Source organism: Carlito syrichta, unplaced genomic scaffold (assembly GCF_000164805.1).
Source record: "Carlito syrichta isolate Samal-C Ts95f unplaced genomic scaffold, Tarsius_syrichta-2.0.1 Scaffold71963, whole genome shotgun sequence".
NCBI classification, from domain to species: Eukaryota; Metazoa; Chordata; class Mammalia; order Primates; family Tarsiidae; genus Carlito; species Carlito syrichta.
Window position 1 is genome coordinate 331,600 of NW_007016059.1, and position 23,659 is coordinate 355,258.

Genomic DNA, 23,659 nt, shown 5'->3' on the forward strand with positions numbered 1-23,659 from the left:
GGGGGTGGGTTTAATTTGCATACAACATGATCCTGTAACACAAGCCAACTATTTCACTCACCAAGCTGCAGTTAAGGAGAAAGCAGTAACTTCCAATGCCAGGGGAAATGAGGCTGGGTTACCCTGTGTTGATGAGAGACAACTGTGCATTGGTTTCCAGTGTGGTGTGTTCCAAAGTAATGTCACTGTGATCATTTTACCCACATGCTGTCCTGAGAATGCAGCCATTCCAAAGGCTGAGTCCACTGGAGAGGGATTTTGACCCAGGGGGAGGAACTTTAACCACAGCCTAAGCACAGCAGGAGGCAGAGAAAACGATGAGAAAAGAGGAGGGAGCTGGAACCAGGAAAACACCAGGGGTCTGCCAAGGAAGCCTGACCCTGGCATGGATCAGGAGAACCCAAGGTAGGCCCGAGCACCTGGAGGTTGAAGCATGAAGCATGTGCTAGAAAGATGGGACTGGAGGGAGAGGCCCTGTAGCAGGCAGTAGCATGGAAGTCATAGGAAGGACTTCCATCTGTACCCTAGGAGTAATAAAGAGCCACTGAAATAGCTTCAACAGTGGGTGACCTGGTCAGATATGGAGTCCAGAAAGGTAACTGGCTGCAATGGAAGAACAGCTGTGGGTGAAGAGAGGAGGAAGACCCTGGGTGGAGCTGAGGTGTGTGCCATTACGGCCCCTCTCTACTATGGACGGTGTCAGCTGGGCTTATGATGGAAAGGTGAGGTGGTCACATCCCACACTTGATCTCCCAGTAAGATCTTTACTATATGACTTCATACTTCCTCTTGCCTCCCTTTGAGTCCCTCCTGTTATCTGGTTAACTCTTTACCCTTGTAGATGCAGTTAGGTCTCGGCTCCTTCTAAACCCCTACCAGACATCTCCAACTGAACCCCCTTCCCCTGTGTTCCCAACAGCCCCTGTGCATGCCTCTAAAGGAATTCTGTAATCCACATGCCTACTGTCTAATAAAAATGAAACTTGTTCTTTAAAAAAAATTTTTATGTGGACACGCATTATACAATTATAAAAATGTCCATACTTTCCCTCTGAGTTGTCAGTTTTTTAGACTATATGAAAAAATACATGCTCATGTTATTCTAAAACCACCTTCCCCCCAAAAAGAAAAAAAAGTCCTTCAATTGTTAAATGGATAAATAAAATGTGGCATATATCCATGCAACGCAGCAATGTAAAGGAACCTCAAATACAGTGTGCTAAGAAGCTAGACATAAAAGGCCACATATTGTATGATTCCATTTATATAAATGTCCAGAATAGGCAAATACAGAGACAGAAAGTAGATTTGTGGCTGCCAGGGGTTGGCCAGGGGGACGTAAATGAGCAGTGACTGCTAATGGAGCACAGGGTTTCTTTCGAGGTAATGAAAACCTTCTGGAATTAGGCAATGGCGATGGGTTGCACAACTTTGTAAATATACTATAAAAACCACTAAATTGTTTACTTCAAAAGGGTGAATTGTATACTTCAAAAGGGTGAATACGTGAAAAATACATATCTAGATCACCTGAGAATTAGAAATATGATCCTAGATTTGGACTTACACAACTAGAGTTGCAAATGATCTCTTGTCCCTTTAAATACATCAAATACATGTATAATAGCTACTACTCTAGGATGCCAATACCATGTGTTGGCACCAATAGATGTAGTATACGGCGCATGCTAATCTGAATAGGAAGCTGGATATGCAGGTCACTGGCAGGAAGAAAATGAAGAATGTTTTCAGCAGATACCTCAAAATTCAAAAGACAAGAGCATCTTATGTCAACTCTTCCTTCTTATAACACTATCTTCCCAACTTTTCTATTGTGTAGGTTTATCTTGCACTATCAATTGCTCATGAATAGCTTCTCATAGTACCCTTTTCTCTAGCCTTCTCCAACCCTTTGCTGGCTTCCAAAGCCATGCACTACAATAAACCAAGAGGGAGAACATAAAGCATCAAGAACATAAATCTCAAATATGAGTGTTTTCATAGGTTAAAGTTAGACTCTGCCTCCATTCTTAGAAGTAACTAAACTCATTTATTTCTCCATTAATTTTATTATGTAAAATTTTGAGCACAGCATTCAAAGAGTTATCCAGCAGATCTCTGGTGTTCTAGTGGTTAGGATTCAGCATTCTCTCTCTCAAAGAGCTATCCAACCCTCACAAGCCTGTCACAATTACATCCCTACAAGTCGCTAGATAAACCTATCACCGGCATTTTCTGTCCACATCGTCACTCAGGCTATTATCCTGGCTTGGGAGGCCCTCCCTACCTCAACAGCTATTAAAATCTTAGTTACTAGAGGCCTAGTTCAGATCACCTCATGCAAAGAGCCTTCTAAGGCTGCCCCAGCAACCCAATCTTTCTCTTGTCTTTGCTCTCATCATCACTGCCACCTCAATTTCAGCTCTCTACTTATGTGCTAATCCCCTGCAGTTGTGTACATGTCTCCTAATTACTATGTCAACTCCTTGGGAGGGACTCACAACACCTGATGCCATCTACTCATTTGTCCCTTTTTTTGGTCTGCCACATTGTGTACAATGTTCTGCATATGGTAAGTGCAAATAAACGCTAAATTGAGAACAGGGTAAATTACTTCCTCCTTTATTCTTGCTATCCTATTATTATTATATCTGTAATTTCTGCACTTAAATTCTTTGTTTCAGCTGGGCTCGGTGGCTCAGCCTGTAATCCCGCACCTTTGGGAGGCTGAGGTGAGTGGATTGCCTGAGCCCGCGGGTTCGAGAACCGCCTGGGCAACTTGGCGAGACCTCATCTCTATAATAAATAAAAAATTAGTGGGGCGTGGTAGCGCGCGCCTGTAGTTCCAGCTACTTGGAAGGTTGAGGCGGAAGGATCGCCGGAGCCCAGCATGTCGAGGCTGCGGTGGCCGGGAGCGCCACTGCACTCCAGTCTGGGCGACTGAGTGAGACTCCAACTCAAAAAAAAAAAAAATTCCTTGTTTCACTATCAGTTCTCCCCCCATTCTATTTTTGAGGTCTATTAAAATATGTGGGAAGGAACAAGCCTAACAAGAAAACCCACTTAAGAATAAGTGCTGGTTGGGTGCAGTGGCTCACGCCTGTAATTCCAGCATTTAGGGAGGCCAAGGCAAGAGGACTGCTTGAGCCCAGGAGGCTGAGACCAGCCTAAGGTCTACAAAATCTTGTCTCTACAAAAAAATTAGCTGGGCATGGTGGCACATGCCTGTAGTCCCATCTGCTCAGGAGACTGAGGCGGCAGTAACTCCTGAGACCAGGAGGTCGAGGCTTCAGTGAGCCATGATGGTGCCGTTGCACTCCAGCTTGGGAAACAGAGAGAGACCCCGACTCAAAACAAAAAAAGAATATCAAGAATAAGTACTATTGACAGGTGTGGTGGCTCACTCTTGTATTCCCAGCACTTTAGGAGGCTGAGGCAGAAGGACCACTTGAGGCCAGGAGTTCAAGACCAGCCTGGGCAACATAGTGAGACCTCGTCTCTACAAAAAACAAACAAACAAACAAACAAAAATTAGCCAGATGTGGTGTGCACGATAGTAGTTCCAACTACTCAGGTGGCTGAGGCATGAGGATCCCTTGAATCCAGGAGTTCGAGGCTACAGTAAGCCATGATCATGCTATTGCACTCCAGCCTAGACAACAGAGTGAGACACTGACTCAAAATATAATAAAAAATAAAATAAGTACTAACTGACAGCAACAGGGAGCTGGCAAATGTTGAAAAACAACTACACTCCTTAATAATCTGCCAAAGGCAGAGCAGGCTTCACTGGTAAACTGCCTTTCTGAAAACTTTAGATTTGAAACACATATTCCATAACCACTTGACTAGTTCTCACTTCCAAAAACTGAATCCAAATTATCACTCCTGGTTTACAGTTAGGAACAGATTTTTTTTTTTTGGTCAAATTCACAAGTTCCTTTTGCATTCACCCTGAATGTCCTAGAACTTACTACTTCATTTCATTTTATAGCTTGAGAAACTGAGGTTCAAAGAAATTAATCAGGGAAACAAAAGCATGGGTAATCTCGAAATTATGTCTATTTTCACTTCAGCTGTATTTATGTCCTCATATCTTAATTTAGGTGTGTCTCACTTAAGAGCCTAATTGGTTCCACTATTTGTTTCTAAAGACTTTCTGGCTGTCATGCTGAAAAGGATGAGTAAATCAAGGAACAGCATAACATCTAATATGGGTACTAGCTCTACTGCAAGAAGTTGACCAAAAAAAGGAATTAAGTAAAATACTGTCAGCAAACACGTTGGAATAGACCAACGTGGAGGCAAGGCTTGCTAGGTGAAATAAAATATCTAGTTATATCTAGTCAACCACTGAGCATTACCTCATGGACAGAAGCAACCAGAGAAGGAAAAAACTATACATCAAACTACAGTATCACTATGTCAGAGCACTTTCCATGAAGAACTCATTTAAACAAGTAAGTTTTTGGAAGATGAATCATCAATTTAACTTAAAACAAGGTGCCTCTGTAGTTAGGCATGCTAGCTAATCATTAACAGAGTGAGTGGGAGTGGGAAGGGAGGAAGTGGGGAGGGCAAAAAAAGACTTAGGTAAGAAACTAAATCTTCTTAAGCCACCATGAAAGTATAGTGCAACAGGATCCAACAGAGCTTTCTGCAATGATGGAAATGTTCTATTATCTGTGCTGTCCCATATGGTAGCCACTAACCACAAGTGGCTACTGAGCACTTGAAAGTGGGTTATCCAACTGAGGAACTGAAGTTTTCATTTTATTTAATTTTAATTAGTTTAAATTTAAACTGTTCCATGAGGGGCCGGGCACGGTGACTCAAGCCTGTAATCCTAGCACGTTGAGAGGCTGAGGTGAGGGGACTGCTGCCTGAGCCCATGGGTTCAAGAATAGCCTGAGCAATTTGGCGAGACCTCATCTCTACAATAAATCAAAAAAAATTAGCCAGGCGTGGTAGTGCTCACCTGTAGTTCTGGCTACTTGGAAGGCCGAGGCGGGAGAATCGCCTGAGCCTAGCAGGTCGACGCTGGGGTGGCCGTGAGGGTGCCACTGCACTCCAGCCTGGGTGATGGAGTGAGACTCCAACTAAAAGATAAAATAAAAATAAATCGTTCCTTGAGGCTAGTGGCTTACTGTGCTAGACAGTGATGGCCTAGAGTGTGGTTCACTGGGAGTCCATAAAAGAGTTTCAGAGGGAAAATGTATGTATCCCCTACAATCACTTGTGAAATAAGGATGAGAGTATGGAAGGAAGCTTGTATGCCTGAGTGTTTTTCTGGAAAGAGTGGAAAAGGTTTCAGCAGAGTCTTAAAGGAGTTTGGACCCAGGAAGCAATTCCTACATGTCTGCATCATTCATATGTTATGTGTGACCCATTTGTGTAGCTCATAACAACTTAAAACCTTTTGTTTTTACTTGGCATCACTATTTCCCCTTTCTTGCCCTCACCCATGAGACTTTATAAATTACACTTTGACCATAAACTGTGATGGTTCAGTGAACAGCCTCACTGGTGGGAAACTGCTAATCCTGAGACGTGAGGATATTTTTGTTATTTTTGTTTTGCTTAAATTTTTAAGGACCAAACATAAATCTACCTGTAATAAGGCAATTACCTGTAAAAGGCACTTACAATGCTTTTTGACAATAAAGAAAGGAGTAAGGATAGTTTAAGACTGCACTGTGGAAGAAAGAATTAAAATGCAAAGAAACAGACAAAAGTCACAAGAGCACTGGAAATTACAGCTGGGTATTTCAGGAAGAAAAATTATGAAAGGAATAAATTTGAACAGACATAGCAGAAATATATTAAAGCAGAAAAACACAAATCAAATATGATCCGCAATGTTCTGCTATCACTTAAGCAAATACTTGTTCTGAGAAGGCCTCTTTTCCAGTTAGATAAGAAACCAGGGGTCTGTAATTTAGAGCAGACAAGGATGGGGCTGAACTTCTAGACAAACTCACACAAGACATGGAGCCAGGGCAAAGAGAACTTCTTGACTACTAGAAGTTAAGTAAGAAGACTGAGGATTTTTCAAGAAAAAATATATTTAAAGGGGGCAACTATATGTCTGGTATACAGGACTCAATTATATTAGAGGCTCCCAAAATACCATTCTGCAGAGAAGTTGTCACCAGCTCAAAATGAGAAAAAAACATTACGAGCCAAAGTTCAGTTTATCCGCTGTAACTGTCACATCTCTGTCAGTGATGCTCCAGTTTGTCCCTATAGAGATGCTGAAAAGGATTTTCCTCACAAAAAGCTTTTCAAGCCCAGATTCACTCTGTCCAATACTACCCATTTCCCCATCTGCCTCCATGTCTGATTAACCCTCCACTCAGCTTATACTACACACGTGGGCTCCCAACCCCCCCAAACTCTCCTGAATGTCAGCAAAAGTCACCAGAGTCAATTCAATGGCTTCTTCTCAGTCCTCATCTGAATGCCCTAACACACACGCAGTCCTAAAGGGAATATAGGGAAAAGTGCTTCCTTCAGGACTTTATTGTGTAGTTTCTAGAAAACACCCTTAAGTCTGACCAGTATAGGCCCAGCTAATAGACCATGAAGCCTCTCCGGTATAGTCAGCCATCTGTCTGGATATACATGACCTAAAATCTTAGAAGGGCACTCAAGTCTTTTTTTTTTTAAACAAATAAGGAAAGAGAGGCCCAACTGGGAAAGTGTCTTACACAGGATCACACGTCTAGCTAATGGCACAGGTGGGACATCTTAGCTAGACTCACCACTTATTACTGCCTCTCTCAGGTCCAAACAGCGTGGCAGTGACCCTCCTGAAAACATTTCCTATGTAATTGTCCACAAAACTACTCTGACAATCAGTTCTGCTTCCTCTTCCCATCAGCTCCCTTGCTTTCTTCAACCTAGGCATTTCCCTTTCCCGACAAGCTCTTGAGGAAGGTATTTCACACAGCTGGACCCTCTTATCTCTTCCCAAACAATATCTTCCTAGGCTATATAAACCACTGATTCTTAAACTAATGCCCGCCTCCACCCTCATGTGCCAGGGCTTGACAAGAATTTTCAACTCCTTGAATAAATGTTCATCTTGTATCCTGATGGTATTTCAAATTCAATATACCTAAAACCAAGCAAATTATTTTCCCCATTTCCAAAATCTCTTCTCTTCTTTTATCCACCTCATTCATCCACACAAGAAATGTGTCCACTTCTCTCCCAATCTATTGCCAGTGTCTTGGTTGTTCAAATAACAAATGCTATGGCTGTAATAAGATTAGCAGCCATTATTTACCGAATATCTACGAGGGACCTGGCATACAGCATCGTAAAATCACCTGCAAGTTGGACACTATCACACACATTTTATAAATCAGTAAACAGAAGCTCCTAAAGAATAAATCACTTCCTCAGGTCTGATTAAACCGCTAGGTCAAGCATGTGTTATTTTCACTCCCACCAAATGACAGAAAAAGACTAAAAAAATGTACAAACCCGAAAAAGACACCAAGAAGGAACAATTGTAGATTCAAGATAGCAACAAAATGTAGAAGGCAGAAAACAATGGCCCAGTAGTGACAGAGTGAAAAGACCACGAAACCTAATGCAGTGAGAAGCAGCCAATGATGAGAAAGCCAATTCTCACCACAGAACTGGGCAGCACACAGGCACTTCTCAAGACTTCTCCAGACAGGTGGGGCTGAAAGCTCGAGGGGCCCTTGAAAGGTTGTGGACCCCCATGACCCACCCCCTTTTGCAACCCCAGCCGACCTACTTCCTAAAGAAGTATATGTAGCAGAAAATGGAAAAGAAGCCAGAAGGACAGTAGGAGGAGAGTGGGGTGGCAGGGATGGTCTGCATAGGAAACCTGAACTGCGGGTTCCTTCCTCCGTTCATCCCTCTCCTCAGCTCAGCGACCGCAAGGGCAGCATCCCAAAACTGCATGAATAGCTCTGGGGAATAGCACAAGGAAAAAGCTTAGTACCAATACTGGAAGGGGATGGAGAATTAAAACTGACTTTGATACCTTTGATGTCTCTTTACCACGAAGACTACCAGCCTATAAACCAGAACCGAAAACACTAACTTCTAATCCTGAGATTCCAAACTGTGTGCTGAGGGGCCCCAAAGTGTCACAGCTAATTCACAGGGGCAGGGCAGGCTGTTTTAAATTTCTGAGGTTAACACAGATACTTGACATTTGTGGGGTACCAGGCTACAAGGAGTTCACAGTTTTAACATTAGATTACACATAACTTTCACTGGCATCACATCTTTGTGAAGCTGGCTTTTCCAGGACTGCTGTGATAAAAAATCAAGTACTAGCCGGGCTTGGTGGCTCAGCCTGTAATCCCACCACTTTGGGAAGCTGAGGTGAGTGGATTGCCTGAGCCCGCGGGTTCGAGACCCGCCTGGGGAACTTGGCGAGACCTTATCTCTACAATAAGTCAAAAAAAAAAAAATTTAGCCGGGTGTGGTAGTACACGCCTGTAGTTCTGGCTACTTGGAAGGCTGAGGTGGAAGGATCACCGGAGCCCAGCAGGTTGAGGCTGCGGTGACCAGGAGCGGCCACTGTACTCCAGTCTGGGTGACAGAGTGAGACTCCAACTCAAAAAAAAAAAAAAAAAAATCAAGTACTGGGCACAAATTAAGATGGATTATGAGGGTGGCAGCTGTTTGCTCCAAAACAACTATTTTAAACATTATATGTAAGGATAGTAGAACTCATTCCAAAGAACACTCTGCACTCATCAACATGTGGTCCTCAAGCAGTTCTGTTCTGACTTCCAACCACATTTATATATTTTCAGGTATGTTCATCTCATCAAATACACAGGCATGAACCTGCACAGACTAGCATGAACTGCTGTTGTCTAGCTGTACAAATACTCCCATCTGTTAGAGTTCTGTATAGTGAGTTTTAAAAACAGAAGTCTGTTAAGACTTTTTTCCCAAAATTGATAACACAGCCACTTCTATGCAAATGAACCTGGAAATTACCCTAACTTCTGCACTCAAAAACCTAACCCAATTCACAAGAACTTGGAATTAAAATGCAGTAGTGGTTCAGCTCCTTTATATTGTGCTGCTATCCTTCACACTTGGATGAAGAATATGGCAACAGAATGAACGTATCAAGTTGTTTTATACTGTTTCTCCATCTCCTGTCAGGAATGAATGCATGGAGTTGTTCTATACTGTTTCTCCACCCCCTGTCAAACAACAGCTTACAATTGGAATGCATCAAGTCTAAGACAAAAGTGGAGTCTGTGTCCACAGACTCCAGGAGACTGCAATGAGCTGGTTTTCTTGCAGTCAGAATATGAAGCCTGGACTGCCTGTTTCACTTCTCTCTTCCTTCCAAAATACACACCCAGTCTCTCCCCAGACCATGCAGATCTAGCTGTTACCTCACATTCATTCACACCTAGTCATCCTCTCTATCTTCATGATAAGCAACAGCATTCTAAACCTGAATTCACCATGGTCAAAAATTAACAAAAGGTAATGAAAAAATTCAGAATGTGGAAATCCAGAGCACACAACTTCACAACATGTATAGTATCAAGAGGCACGTTGAAAAACAAAGATTTCTCTTCCAAGTTACTAACCAGCCCGGGCATCCCCAGGCTCCCTGGCAACATGGGCCTGGGACTGCGGTTCCAGGTCTCCTCCCTCCCATATCCTGACCTTCCATTTGCATCAAACCTTTCCACCAAACTCCCTGAGGCGTTCTGTGAGTTCACCCCCACTTCCTCACCAAAAAAAAAAAAAATCCTTAATGAATGTTCTCTGTTGATGATCTACTTAGTCACAAGCCCTATTTTCTAATGCTTGGCTTTGACTAACAAATTTATTATTTAGATAGCTTTCAAGTTAGACGCATTGCCCAAACACACACACTTCCATTTGGTATATTTCCTCCAGCTGCTTAACCAACAAATTGGCTGGGTATAACTAGTTGGAGGCTAATAATCTCCTAGAGATTATAAATTACAATCGTCTCATTTTAACAAGAAAGAAATGTGAAGGGCCGGCTCGGTGGCTCAGCCTGTAATCCCAGCACTTTGGGAGGCCGAGGTGAGTAGATTGCCTAAACCTGCGGGTTCGAGATCTGCACTGGCAACTTGGCGAGACCTTGTCTCCACAATAAATAAAAAATTTAGCCAGGCGCAGTAGTGCACGCCTGTAGTTTCGGCTACTTGAAAGGCTGAGGCAGAAGAATTGCTGGAAGCCCAGCAGGTCGACGCTGGGGTGGCCGTGAGCGTGCCACTGCACTCTAGCCTAGTTGATGGAGACTCCAACTCAAGAAAAAGAAAAGAAATGTGAAGATCTAACTTGGCCAGAGGAGCAAGCCACCTAATGATCGAGAAAGATAACTCTGGCATCAACTTCTTTGGACATTTACCACAATAAAACACATCGCTTTTGCAGATTCCATGCACTACTAACAAACATTTTGAGGTGCATAAATCAGCATCCTCCCACCCACAGCAGACAACTCCTGATAAGAGGCACAGAAATCTATTCATTAGCAAAGAATATGCTGTGCAGTAGCATGAGTCAAAAACCAAAGCTACCAACAAAAAGATACTATGTTGACTACATAAATAATACTTTCGCAGTAACGCCTAAAATGAGATCCAACCCTTTTTGATTGTTCCTCTCAACCACTCCCTTCCAAAGTTCACCTAAGAGGCCGGGTGTGGTGGCTCATGCCTGTAATTCCAGAACTTTGGGAGGCAGAAGGAGTATCGCTTAAGCCCAGGAGTATGAGACCAGCCTGACCAACACAGTGAGATTGCATCTCTACAGAAAAATTAAAAAATTAGCCCGGCATGGTGGCATATGCCTGTAGTCCCAGTTACTAGGAGGTTGAGGCAGAAGAACTACCTTAGGAGGTCGAGGCTGCAGTGAGCCATGACTGTACCACTGCACTCCAGCCTGTGTGACAGAGTGAGACTCCAACTCAAAACAAAAACAAAAGCAAAACAAAGTTCACCTAACAGTTCTGCCACCAGAATGAAGCAGCACATATGAGAGGGACCACAAAAAATACGGAATTACCTTTTGGAGAGCAAGCCCCTTGTAGTACAGGATTCCCCTGCTAGGTAAGTGTTCTAGGAACCCACTGGCATCAGTGTACCAGCTGGCATAGTTGTGAAAGGCTGCATTCTGCTTCAGTGAATTTTTTTTGGAGATTCTTTCAACGCATTTGCCCATTTCATGATGGGTGATTTACAAGCATACCTGCCCACACCACACTGAGTGTTCAGCAGTTTTTGGCCCCAAACAGCATGACCACCCCCCCACACCCAGCACCCCATTCTCCCTATTCACCAGATCCTACCCCGAGCAACTTTTTGTTGTTTCCTTGGATGAAAAAAGTCCTCAAAAGGAAGAATTTTGCAGATATGAAAAAGGTGAAACTAAAAAGGGCAGAAGCACTAAAAGGCATCAAAATTGATGAGTTCAAAACTGTTTTGGTCAGTGGAAAAAGCATCTCAATAGGTTTATTGCATCAAACAGAGAGTACTTTGAAGGTGACTAAAATATAAACATGTAAGAATAAATATACAATTTTTAATAAATAATTTTTTGGTTCTCCCCCCATATTTTGAAAGGCCTGGTCTTAGATAGACATGAAGAAAACAGACTGGAAAACACCAGAAAGAAAACTATGCAAAAGTCATTTTTAAAAATTTCGTCACTTATTTCTGCATTCCATTGATAAAATGCATGCATAACTCTTATCTAACGAGGTGAAATTTAAAGAATATTTTTATGCTCAACAAGAATGTCTTCTCAATTAGATTCTTGTAAATATTCACACGTGGTTAACCATACAAAACTATAAAGCATACATCAAGTTTTCACCATTTCATCTAAATCCACTCACAGTAAACGCCATGAGACAGATACTTCTCTGCCCAGTATGAGCTGTTTTGTTTTATTTTTTTAAATATATTTTTAGAGTCAGGGTCTTGCTTGTCACCCAGGCCTCACAGTGTGCAATCACTGCTTACTGTAGCCTCCAACACCTGGGCTCAAATGATTCTCCCGCTTCAGTTTCCCAAAGTGCTTGGGATTACAGGAGTGAGCCACTGCACCTGGCCCTGTTTTTTTCTTCCTTTATTTGTTTTAATGAACGCCTGTCCTTGAGTAGGCAGGCAATGAATTCTGTTCTAGGATGATGTCAGAACCAAGCAGGGTTTCTCAAACCCAACACTAGGGACATTTTGGGCCAGACAACTCTTCATTGTGGAGCCCTGTCCTGTAAGTTATACAATGTTCAGCAGCATCCCTGGTGTCTACCCACTAGATGTCAGCAGCACCTCTCTGCCCCCAGCTGTGACTCAAAAACGCCTCCAGACGAATTGCCCACGCCCACCTTGGTTGAAACTAATGACTCTAAAATCACACAGACGTGCTTTGAATACCACTTGGCCCCCTCACTACCTGTGTGACCTTGGGAAAGAGACCAAACCTTCCTATGCCTCAGCAAATTCCTCATCTGTAAGATGGAGCTCTTACCACAGAAATGCTCTGAGAATGAAATGAAATGACATATGTACAAGATTTACACAGAACATTTATTGCCAGGGTGAGTGCACAATAAATATTAAGAAATGAGAGGAGGTTAAAAAATAATAATTTCTAGAACCAAAGGATCTTATCCGCAGCCCTCCAGAGTGCTGTAGTCTAAACAGAAGTGGTTGAGAAAGATAAAGAGAAAACGCTGGAAAAGAGGTAATAGCACTAAAGTATTTCCCTAGTCTCCAAAACCCAGCTTGTAGTCAAGGCCAATGATATTCAACTTAGTTTTTGCCTATCTAATATTCCAAATAATAACACCAAACCACAAAATCTCCAAAACGAATAAGCCACCAAACCAGAAACATTTTAGTATAAATGAGGACTTTACTACAACGTACACAAGAATATTGAAAGCACCAGATTGCTACACCATTGTCTTAAATTTAGGAATTTAAGTAACATACTAAAGTTTAGAGAAGTAGTGATGATAACTGCAACATAAGCTTCTAAAAGAAAAACTAAAAGCAGGCGTCTTAAAAGTTCATTTCTAAGCCGGGTGTGGTTGATCAAGTCTGTAATACCAGCACTTTGGGAAGCCAAGGCGAGAGGGTTGCCTGAGTCCAGGGGTTCGAGACTAGCCTGGGCAACTTGGCGAGACCTCGTCTCTACAATAAATCAAAAATTAGCTGGGTGTGATGGTGCGTGCCTGTAGTTCCAGCTACTTGGAAGGCTGAGGAGGAAGGATCACCTGAGCCCAGCAGGTAGAGGCTGCGGTAGCAGTGAGCGTGCCACTACACTCCATCCTGGGCGACAGGGTGAGACTCCAACTCAAAAAAATAAAAAAAGTTCATAGCTAAACAGTTCTGGATTTCCTTCATCTCTAGTTTTGCTCCATTGGACAGCTTATGAGACAACAGGCAATGTAGGGATTTTTCCATTACAATGGTGCCACAAACGGAAAAACACATACATTTAAAAAAAGAAATCAAATTCTGCCCATTGATTGTATGAGGACGCTAAAATTCTATGAAAAGACAGTGGTCACATGCCAATTTGGAAACCAGCAGAAAATACTCCTCAAAAGAACAGTGGTCACGGGATATGTCATCACTTAAAAAAAAAATACCTCCAACTATTTGGTCAGCACTTAAAATTCTCATCTTGCCTTTTGTAAGTTGGAAAAAAATAAGGAACGCAATTCTGAAACCTTAGCCAGTGTCTGAATCAGATAATGCCCCCCTGTCGTCCCTAGGATTGGCTTTACCTTCCAAACTCCTCACCCGAGTGGTCGGTCTTAAGACATCGCGCAACGTTCAGCTAGGTTGAAATTCAGACGTTGCCAAAATCAAGTCGTGTGAACGCCTTTGTTTCACCTACATTACGTGTATGTGCGCGTACCCTTGCCCTCGAGTGTCTTGGTTTTTTTGTGTCTCTCCCCAGTGTATGTGTGTTCCCGTGTGGATGTGTGTCCCTCTCCTCGAGTGTGTGGGTGTGGGAACCCATCTTTCCTCCTGCGTCAGTCAGCAGGAGACGGGAACAAACCGGTCCCCCTCCCAGGGCTGCCTTGTGACCCACGCTAGCCCCGCGCGCACCCCGCCCCAGCCGCCCGAGGCCCGGGCCGCCCCCTCGGACCCAGACGCCCTCGCGACCCGATCCGGTCCTCGCTCGGCCCCGAGGGGAGTACCGGGTCCCGTTCACCTCGCGGTCACACGGAGGACGCCCCGGGAGCTCTTGGCCTGCCCGTCTGGGTGCAATAAGGACAGAGAGAGGGTTGGACGCCCGGCAGACAGGAGACAGCGGCGGTGGCGCTGCCCAGCTCTGGCTCCAGCTGCTCCTGTCCAGCGCGGAGGGAACAACATGGCGACGGGGCGGGGCCGGGGAGGCGGGGCGGGACTCTGGGAGGCGGGGCGGGGCCAGGGAGGCGGGGCGTCAGGAGCGAGACCCGGGGAGCGAGACCCAGAGGAGGTGAAGCCGTGGAGGGCGGGCCTTATAGGTTGAGTCCGCTTCGACCTCACCCACACACTCACTGTTCTCGCCGAATCACGGTTTTCTTCCGGTGGGTTGTTCCTCGTGTCTTTCCGCCCGCGTCCCGGCGAAAGCGAGCTCGAAATAATAGTTTTCTGAAAAGTGTAGGTAAAGTGGAAATAAACAGATCTCATGCGCACAATCACAAGATGTCGTGATTACAATGCTAAAAACGAATGTGCAAAGAACGGGTAGATGAAAATGAAAACAGTTGTAGTATTTGGAATAACAGTAATATTTTATACTAAGTTTTTAAAATTTATTTCAATCTTGTTAAAATATTGCCTCTCTCTCTAAATATAAAGCAGTAATAGCAAAAGGTGATATTGGAGAAGAGCTTCTTAATGCCTCGTTTTATACATGGAGTTAGCACATGGGTCCTATAACATAGGACCATGGAGGCGGGAGGGACTTAGTCACCTGTCAAGATATTTTGTGAGGTAGATTTAGTTTGTTTATTTTCCAAGAGAAATATCTCATTGTATGATTTTTGGGGCCCACAATAATTTAAATAATCTTTGGGGAGTCATTTTCAGGTAATGATTCAGCACTACAGAGGTTATATTTGAGAGAATTTCTCACAAGTTATAAAAGATAATTTTAGAATACTTGTGAACATATGATACATAGTAAAGATTAAGTTCGGCGAGCGCGGTGGTTCAAGTCTGTAATCCCAGCACTTTGGGAGGCTGAGGCGAGAGGATTGCCTGAGCCCAGGGGTTCGAGACCAGCCTGGGCAACTTGGTGAGACCTCGTCTCTACAATAGATCAAAAAAACTAGCCGGGTGTGGTAGCACACCCCTGTAGTTCTGGATTACTTGGAAGGCTAAGGCGGAAGGATCACCAGAGCCCAGCAGGTCGACTCTGGGGTGGCCTTGAGCATGCATTGCACTCCAGCCTGGGCCAGGGAGTGAGACTCTGACTCAAAAAAAAAAAAAAAAAGATTAAGTTCTTAGTTGGAGCTTAAATGAGTTTTTCTTATACAAAATGTATTTTTTATCTGCAGATTATTTCCCCAGGGAAATATGAGTAAAGGTTTATAAAATACAAATCTGTTGAAAATAGTGAAGAGGAAGAGATATTTGTTATCTTGTTTTAAAAGACATAATAATTAAAACTGCACAACAAAACATATATGAACGTTAGAGTTGATTTTTCAGCAGAAAAAAAGTTGTGTCATGTATACTGGGCTAAATTGCAACAAGCAATCCACAGGGTCATTAAGGAAATGCCACGTGAAAATTGTATGTCATAATCATAGTCAAGGAGTGATAGCATAGGAACTTGCCTGCGCAGCTGCTAGTACCAACCATCTATTAACAAGTTATGAAATTATTGTATTTTTACTTAAAGTAAGTCTTAAGAAATCCAAGAGTCTTTCAAAAAAAAGGTTCTAGGAAGGTCCTATGAGTGATTCTTAGACTGTTCCAAAATTAAGGAGGCATTCGAACATATCTGAGTATAGCTCTTGTTAGCTCCTGAAGAAAGAATACAAAAAAGGTACATTTTCTAAAATAACTGACTAGGATATTAGCCAACTGACATTTAAGAATGCTAGTGTATTCTGGTCTCTTCCACCAATCACCTTTTAACCTAATGTGTATGTCAGTGCATAAATAGAGAAGGTCAAAACGGTTTTGGAATTGATCATACTCAGTAATTAATCATAGAAACAAAGAACAGAGTTCCATATGTTCTCACTCATAAGTGGACCTTGAACAATTATAATACTGTAAGAAAGGGATTGGCAGTAGTGGGAAACGGTCAGGGGAGAGGGGGTGGGATTGGCAGTTGAGAGAAACTGCTAGGGGAGGAAAGGGCATACCTCATCAACAAGGGTATCTGCATGATCAGTGTTTGTATACCTAAACCCGAAATGTACCCCACATCTTTATAATAAAAATCAAAATTAAAAAAAAAAAGATTCTTCTCTGAAAGGCAAGCTTGGGAGATTTTGTTTGGATGTGTGTGGTTGGCAAACTAACACAAGTTGGATAGATTGTCTCTCTCTCTCTCATACTCCATAATCTCTTATACTCCATAAACTTGTTCTTCGAGGAAAACATTCAAGAAATGGCCTAGTTTGACTGCTTTTATCTAATTAAGATTTTAATTATTATATACGGAAAACATCAATGCATCACTCATGGAAGAGAAAGGTCAAAATTGCTATGCATTAATGGTTATTTTCTTTAATGATACCTACTTATTAGTATGAGGATTGGGAGTTATAATACCCCATTTCAAGCTGGAGTCTAAAAGCACTCACCTCTGATATTTTTGAAGAAAAGCTACAAGTAAGTGGTCCCCAGACTCGGGTACACTAAATACTGACTATAATTAAATTGTTTATACTTTTCAAATGAAAAATGCAGAACTCAATGGTAGGCAAATGGACCACTAAATTACATACTTAAATAATAATAAAATTGATATTTCCTCACCGAGTCATTGGCCAAAAGAAGAGATTTGTTCTCAATATTGCATAGATCTTGTATAGCTGTACTAAAAAGGAAAAAAAAAGCATACACTATGTACAAAAGTAACTCAAAAATCATTACATTTGGCTTTAAAGTCAGAGTGAAAATAGATAACAATATATAATGTTAGGTCAAAAATAACATTACCAAATAGTATATGAAGGAAAAATCCCAATTTGGTTGAGGAAACATTTTAATAATGTATAACTTTTCAATATATATTGAAATATTTAATAATGCATTTATTTATATTCTTACATATTCATATAATACATGAACTTTCAATATTTTAAACTAATTTCACATTTGTCCACTTGGTCTAGAAAGTAGGGTCAGCATGTTTCTTGCACTAATGTAGAACTTTTGATACTGATCCTTAAAGTCAGATAAAATTTCAATATATAAGGAAATACCAGAAATCTGATTTCGTCACTACTTCACCTAAAAAGGAGTTCTAAAGCAAAAATGAATAAAAGCATCATCCTTAATCTACATATCATCAGTGAGCAAATTTCAGAATTTCTAGTCTAGGGTTGATGTGATCAAATGAAAATTCTGACCCTCAACGACCTCAGTCATGGGTTCCATGAATTCTATCCAATGGTCGATTTTGAATGACAACCTGGAAGTAAAAAACCACTGCCATGCTTCCTTCTGTCAGTCCATCTCTGAAGGGAGGGGACCTCACAAGGCAGGAGGCAACTCAACTCACACCTTCCAAGTTTGTGGGTAACGACTACACCAGCCCAAATCTCTCCAATGCCCGTAGCATAGACATATATTTACTCCCTTCCCTTGGGTGATTTGCAGGAAATGAAAAGTCAATTCATGTTAATATTTATTCAACAAATAGATACTGAATTTGCACACTGTGCTAGGTGCTGAGAATACTACAGTGGTATACAAGACATAAACAATTCAGGGAGTGTCCCGAGTCATCACCCTCTTCTCCGAGTACGATCACCTTCCTCCACATTTTTGCCCCCATCATCAGTTTTTTTTTGGTAAATATCATATGACCTTACCTTGAAGACTAAAATAGATTCAGTCTCTTTCCTAAGAGAGCTTAGAGAAGAGTGGAAGAGATTCAATAAGCAACTAAACAAATGTGTAGTTACAAATTGGATTGAGGGCCTTGAAGAAGAGATACAAGGTAAAGTAGGCTGGCATACAGGGTGATGATATGAGAGAAGGCAGGAATGAAGAGATAACACATACCAAACCCTAAGGATGAGTAGGCAGCCATGGGGAGACCGCTACAATTTGAGTGAAGAACAATTCACCAAGAAATCTAGCACATAGCAGCTTTCAGTAAATCTTTCTAAATAAAGAAAAATGGGCAAACTATTACTAAATCTGCCTAATAGGTGTGAAAACTGAAATAATGGTTTCTCTAGCCATAACAAGATCTACTGTGTTCTCTTTAAAATAATATGTACATGTTGGATAGTGCTATGCTTTCGCTGCTACACTCTAAACATAGTTTAACCAAGTTGATTAAAAATGGCAAAAATGGAACAATCATTAAAATTCAGGAATAAGGCGAGGAATTGAATCCCTTTGCTCATTTGCTGACGAATGTGAGTTATAAACTGAACTTAACCTTCAAAGGCAGTAGAAGGAAAATCTCATACACACAATAGTTACAATTATGTAAAAACTACTGAGGATGAAATCTGACCTTTTTCTTCTACCCAAATTCCTAACTAAGAGGTTTGGGGAATCACGACTGATAAGAACTCAGCAAAACATCTTAACTTCATGGACATATCAACAAACCTACAGCCTTTCCGCACTTTGTTCTAGCAAATCTTATCTGCTGATAAAGACTACATATTACTAGTCAAAAGAAATCTTTAAATCCACCTATGACCTGCAAGCCCCCGCTTGGAAATGTTCCTCCTCCCCTGGCCAAAACAATGAGAATCTCATATGTATTGATTTTCGGTTTTTGTAACTTTTGCCACCCTAAAACTGTATATAATCAAGCCATCATTTGGCTGCAGCAGGCACACTTTCTCAGGACCTCCTGAGGATAGATGTACCTGGGCTTAAGTTCTCAAGTTTGGCTCAAGAATAAACCATCTAAAATATTTTACACCAATGTTATATTTGTGTGTATTTCTATAAGTGTTTGCACATGAGTGTTTATAAACAAAATAATGGAAACCTGCAAGGAAAATCAAAACAGTTGAAACAGTTGAATTATTATGGCAGTATGATTCTGGGTAACTTGTATTTAAATTCTGGATTCCATGTCCTAATATTCTTTTGAACAATAAGTGGAAATTTTTTAATGAAGCAATTTTTAAAAATTTGAGTCAGAGTCTCACACTTTCACCCAGGTTGAAGTGCAGTGGAACACTCAGGGCCACTGTAGCCTCAACCCGTTGGGCTCAGGTGATCCTTCCACCTCAGCCTTCCAAATAGCTGGAACCACAGGCGGGTGTAACCATACCCTGCTAATTTTCTTGATTTATTGTAGAGATGAGGTCTTGCCAAGTTGCCCAGGCTGGTCTCTAACTCCTAGGCTCAGGCAATCCTCTCGCCTCAACCTCCAAAGTGCTAGGATTACAGGTGTGAGCCACTGTGCCCAGCTTATGAAACAATTTTCAACCTTTAAAAGTACTTCATAAAGCCTCCCAATATAATCTTTGCCTTAGTCTATAATGGTTAGTGCAAGACAAAAATCCAGCTATCTTGGCAACTATTTCTTTCAGACATAAGCTCTCCCCAATTCACACAGACATGTCCAAAACCATTTGTGCTCAGGATAGTAATATTGAAGTGTTCCTCTTCCAGCCTCCCCATTATCATCTGTCTAAATACCCACCACCGGTTCACAGCTTTCTTTATTTTTTTGGTGTAGGAACAAAGACCACCATCACCCTAACAAAACCAGCTTCTTATCCTCTCATCTTCCCTACCCTCATTCCATCCACATAGGCATAAATAATCCAACCTCCACAGCTGCAGCTAGGCTCAGCCTAATCGAAATCCTTGTTTGAATTAAAGGGATACATTTTTCACCCTAGCTGCCTAACAGAAGAAAGGGGGAACTCTCACTGGTGGAAGACATTATGTGGAGCATTTCTTTCATTTGTATACTATGTCTAGCGTGCAATAAAAATTATTAGACACAAGAAGAGGCAGGAAAAAGTGATGAATAATCAAGAGTAAACAAAATGATACAATTTCATTTGTCAAGAGGAATTTGGATGTATCTCAAAAATGCAAAGGTTAAAAAAAAGTTAAAAAAAAAGGCAAAGGCAGTTTAACATTAACAGCTTAAAGGAAAAAAAATGCAGTCAACTCAATAGATGAAGAAAACCATTCATCAATTAAATACAACACCCATTCGTGATAAGCAATCTCTTAACAAACCGGGAATAGAAGGAAAGTTCCTTAACCTCATAAAGAATATCTACTAACCGCCGGGCTTGGTGGCACAGCCTGTAATCCCAGCACTTTGAGAGGCCGAGGTGAGTGGATTGCCTGAGCCTGCGGGTTCGAGACCAGCCCAGGCAACTTGGTGAGACCTCATCTCTACAATAAATCAAAAATTAGCTGGGCGTGGTAGCGCGCGCCCATGGTTCCAGCTACTTGGAAGGCTGAGGCAGAAGGTTTGCCGGAGCCTAGCAGATCAACGCTGGGGTGGCTGTGGGTGTGCCACTGCACTCCAGCCTGGGCAATGGAGTGAGACTCCAACTTAAAAAAAAAAAAAAAGAATACCTACTAACAACCTATGCCAATCATCATTCTTAATGACTGAAATCTGTAAGTATGCCTTTTAAAACAGGATACGGGTAAGAATGTCTGCTATGACCATTCTCTTCAACATTGCATAAGAAGTATTAGCACAGAAAAGTAAAAGAAAAAAAAGCATGAGAATTGCAAAGGGTGTAACAAAACTGTATTAAACACAGACAATATGATTAGAAAATCCAAATCACTCTATAGAAAATGTATCATCAAAAGAGTTTAACAAGGTGGCTAGATAAAAAGGTAGATAAAAATATTCAATTTATACAGCCAACAGAACACAGAAAACAATTAAAATATACAAATTTCAGTAACAAAATTATAAAACACTTAGGAATAAATCAAATGCAGACATCATGAAGACCTTTATAATGTGGTGCCTGAGTGGACTAGAACTGTGCTGTCAAATATAGTAGCCACTAGGCACATGTGGCTATTTATAAATTTCAATGTAAACCAATTAAAACAAAGCAGCATTCAGAATTCAGTTCCTTAGTCAGATAAGCCTCATTTCCACTGCTCAATAGGCACATGTGGCTAGTGGCTACCCCACTGGGCAATGTAAATATAGAAAATGTCCATCAGCACAGAAAATTCTATTGGACAACACTGGACTAGCACATGTCCATCCATCGCATACATTTTCAATTAGAATGCAATCATTTATATTACACTGCTTATGTTCTACCACCATAAAGGGAAGCACAACTTGGTAAAAAATACAGATTCAGAGTTGTAAAGTTTGCTTATCTTCTAAAAGTTTGTGGTAGATAATTGTCATTTGCGGAGGATGGGATTTGCTTAGCATCTGAAGGTCCTTCTGACATTTAGGGAACTATTTTGTGAGTCTTTTCACTATAAAAGCCCCAAAGGACAGATACTTGCTCCTCCAGTACCCTGGTAACAACAATGCAGGCACAAGACCCAAGACTAGCCAATTAGATTCTCTCTTTGAAGATCTGAGTCTTGGACAAGCAATGCAGAGACGTTGAATTAGCTCATTGTTCATTCTGGCACAAGTAGTGGTGGCCTCTAGTATCTAGTGACCACCAATGGTGCTCGTGTCAAGGATGCCAGTGGCAGTATCCATTACTTAACAGTGACAGCATCTTAATCAAGTCATTCAGGTTCTGGCCTTTACTGAGACTCTAGCCTCCTGGATTCCCTTGGGCTCCTGCCCGCTGTCCAATCTCAATAATCCAGCTTTGCCTCTAAGAGATGCCCAATATCTTCTCAATAAATTCCTTTTCTAAGTTAGGAGTTAAGGTCTTTATTTGCAACCACAAACCCTGAATGGTACAAGGTTAGAATGTATCTTATAGATTATCTAGTCCAAGCTTACGGTGATTCATAATATAAATGCTGGTAAGTGAAATTGCATTGCTGTTAACACTTACGTTATCTGTCAGCTTAGGCTAAGCTATGCTGTGGGGGAAAGATGACCCCCCCAAAATCTCAGTAGCTTATAAAAACAAAGATTTGTTTCTTACTTTAGTGTCTATCATGGGTCAGCTGTTGTTCCAATCCATGTCATCTTGCTTCTGGCCCCAATCTGATGAACCTGAGCTAATGGATCAGTCTTTTTCTGATATATTGTAGATCTCATTGGTTGGGAGAAAAGAGACCAAGAATCAAGCCCCTGCTGGCTGGTAACGCTTCTACCCAGAAGTAATATTCATCATTTCCCCCCATGTATCATTAACCAAAGCAAGTCATACGTTGTGATGTATAAAGGGAGGGGCACTGCAAGTCACATGGCAAAGTCTGATCTGATTGGAGTGGTGTCCTAGAATCATCCCATTGGGAGAATCATCAAATATTTGTACAATAATGCAATCTAACACAGCTGTTATGATTCAGGGCTTTGTTTTATTAACCTGGTAAGTTTCAAATTCTATAACATGAATGAAATAAATTATTTTTCAGGAGATTGGGCTTGAAACATTAACAATAGTAACATTTGATCCCATTCATTAAAGTTAGAAGCAGTGCTTCTAAAGTGTGGGGTTGCTATATACAACTGAAACTTATATGAGTGCACACTGAAATGCCACTCTAATTTTAAGTAAAAATCTATTTTGCAAAATTGCATTAAACAGCTACCAAGCCCAGAGTTAAACCTTGGGGCTTTGAGGGCCACAAAGATAACTGAGACCTGCACAGGAATCTTGATGGACAATTAAAGGGAAAAATATGTTCACAAGTACTATAAAGCAGTGACTAAAAAAAGGAGAGATAGAATAGAGAAAGTTTCTAGGATGGGCTTAAGTATAGAATTCTGTACTCTAGAGGTAAAATGGAATTGTGTGAGGAAGAGACTACTTTTCAACAAGTCATATACTTCAAATAATTTTATACCACATATTTTATAAAATAATTGTATACCACAGGTTTATGTGTTTGGGAGGAGACAGGGGAGAACACGTTGGTCCAGCTTCTAAGAATTCCTAACTTTTGTTTTTACAAAACATGATGGTTCCAGTGATGAAATTTGAATTCTTCTTCACCAAATAAATTAGAAACTAGGGGAAAATATCCTTATTTCCTTTATCTTAAAGAATAATATCTTGTGACCTTAACTTGTAGATAACAGTGGGTATTTTGCATTTAAAATGTCAAGTTTTGCATGTGGTTAATCAAAAATAATTCTTGACACAAAAGTTTGAAGAAGTATAAATAAGACAGGTATAAATGTCAAATTATTTATGCAAATTCAGTTAAAGATGTGCTTTAACTAAAGGTCAGTACAGTTCTTTTGCTTAGTGAAATATGGCTTACTTTTTGAGTTTTTTTGTTTTTGCCTTTTTTTTTGAGTTGGAGTCTCACTCTGTTGCCCAGACTGGAGTGCAGTGGCCGCT

At 41.3% G+C, this 23,659-nt stretch overlaps 1 protein-coding gene across 9 annotated transcripts in view; it reads right to left on the reverse strand.

Annotated features, from left to right (window-relative positions):
• The window catches only part of RAB9A (RAB9A, member RAS oncogene family), a 55,354-nt gene that overhangs the window by 14,061 nt on the left and 17,634 nt on the right, over positions 1–23,659 (reverse strand). The window contains exons 1-2 of one of the 9 annotated variants that reach the window (XM_021709603.1): positions 14,437–14,448; positions 14,233–14,402 (exon numbers count right to left, since the gene is read on the reverse strand). The exons of 1 other annotated variant lie outside the window; for it this stretch is intronic. In XM_021709603.1, coding sequence (XP_021565278.1) covers positions 14,233–14,393 — 161 coding nt within the window. In that variant the 5' untranslated portion in view covers positions 14,394–14,402; positions 14,437–14,448. Of the gene's footprint in view, positions 1–61; positions 145–4,978; positions 4,995–14,218; positions 14,403–14,436; positions 14,449–14,561; positions 14,655–22,291; positions 22,409–23,659 lie in introns of those variants that run through there. 7 more of the 9 variants (XM_021709606.1, XM_021709615.1, XM_021709612.1 and 4 more) reach the window with 7 other exon arrangements.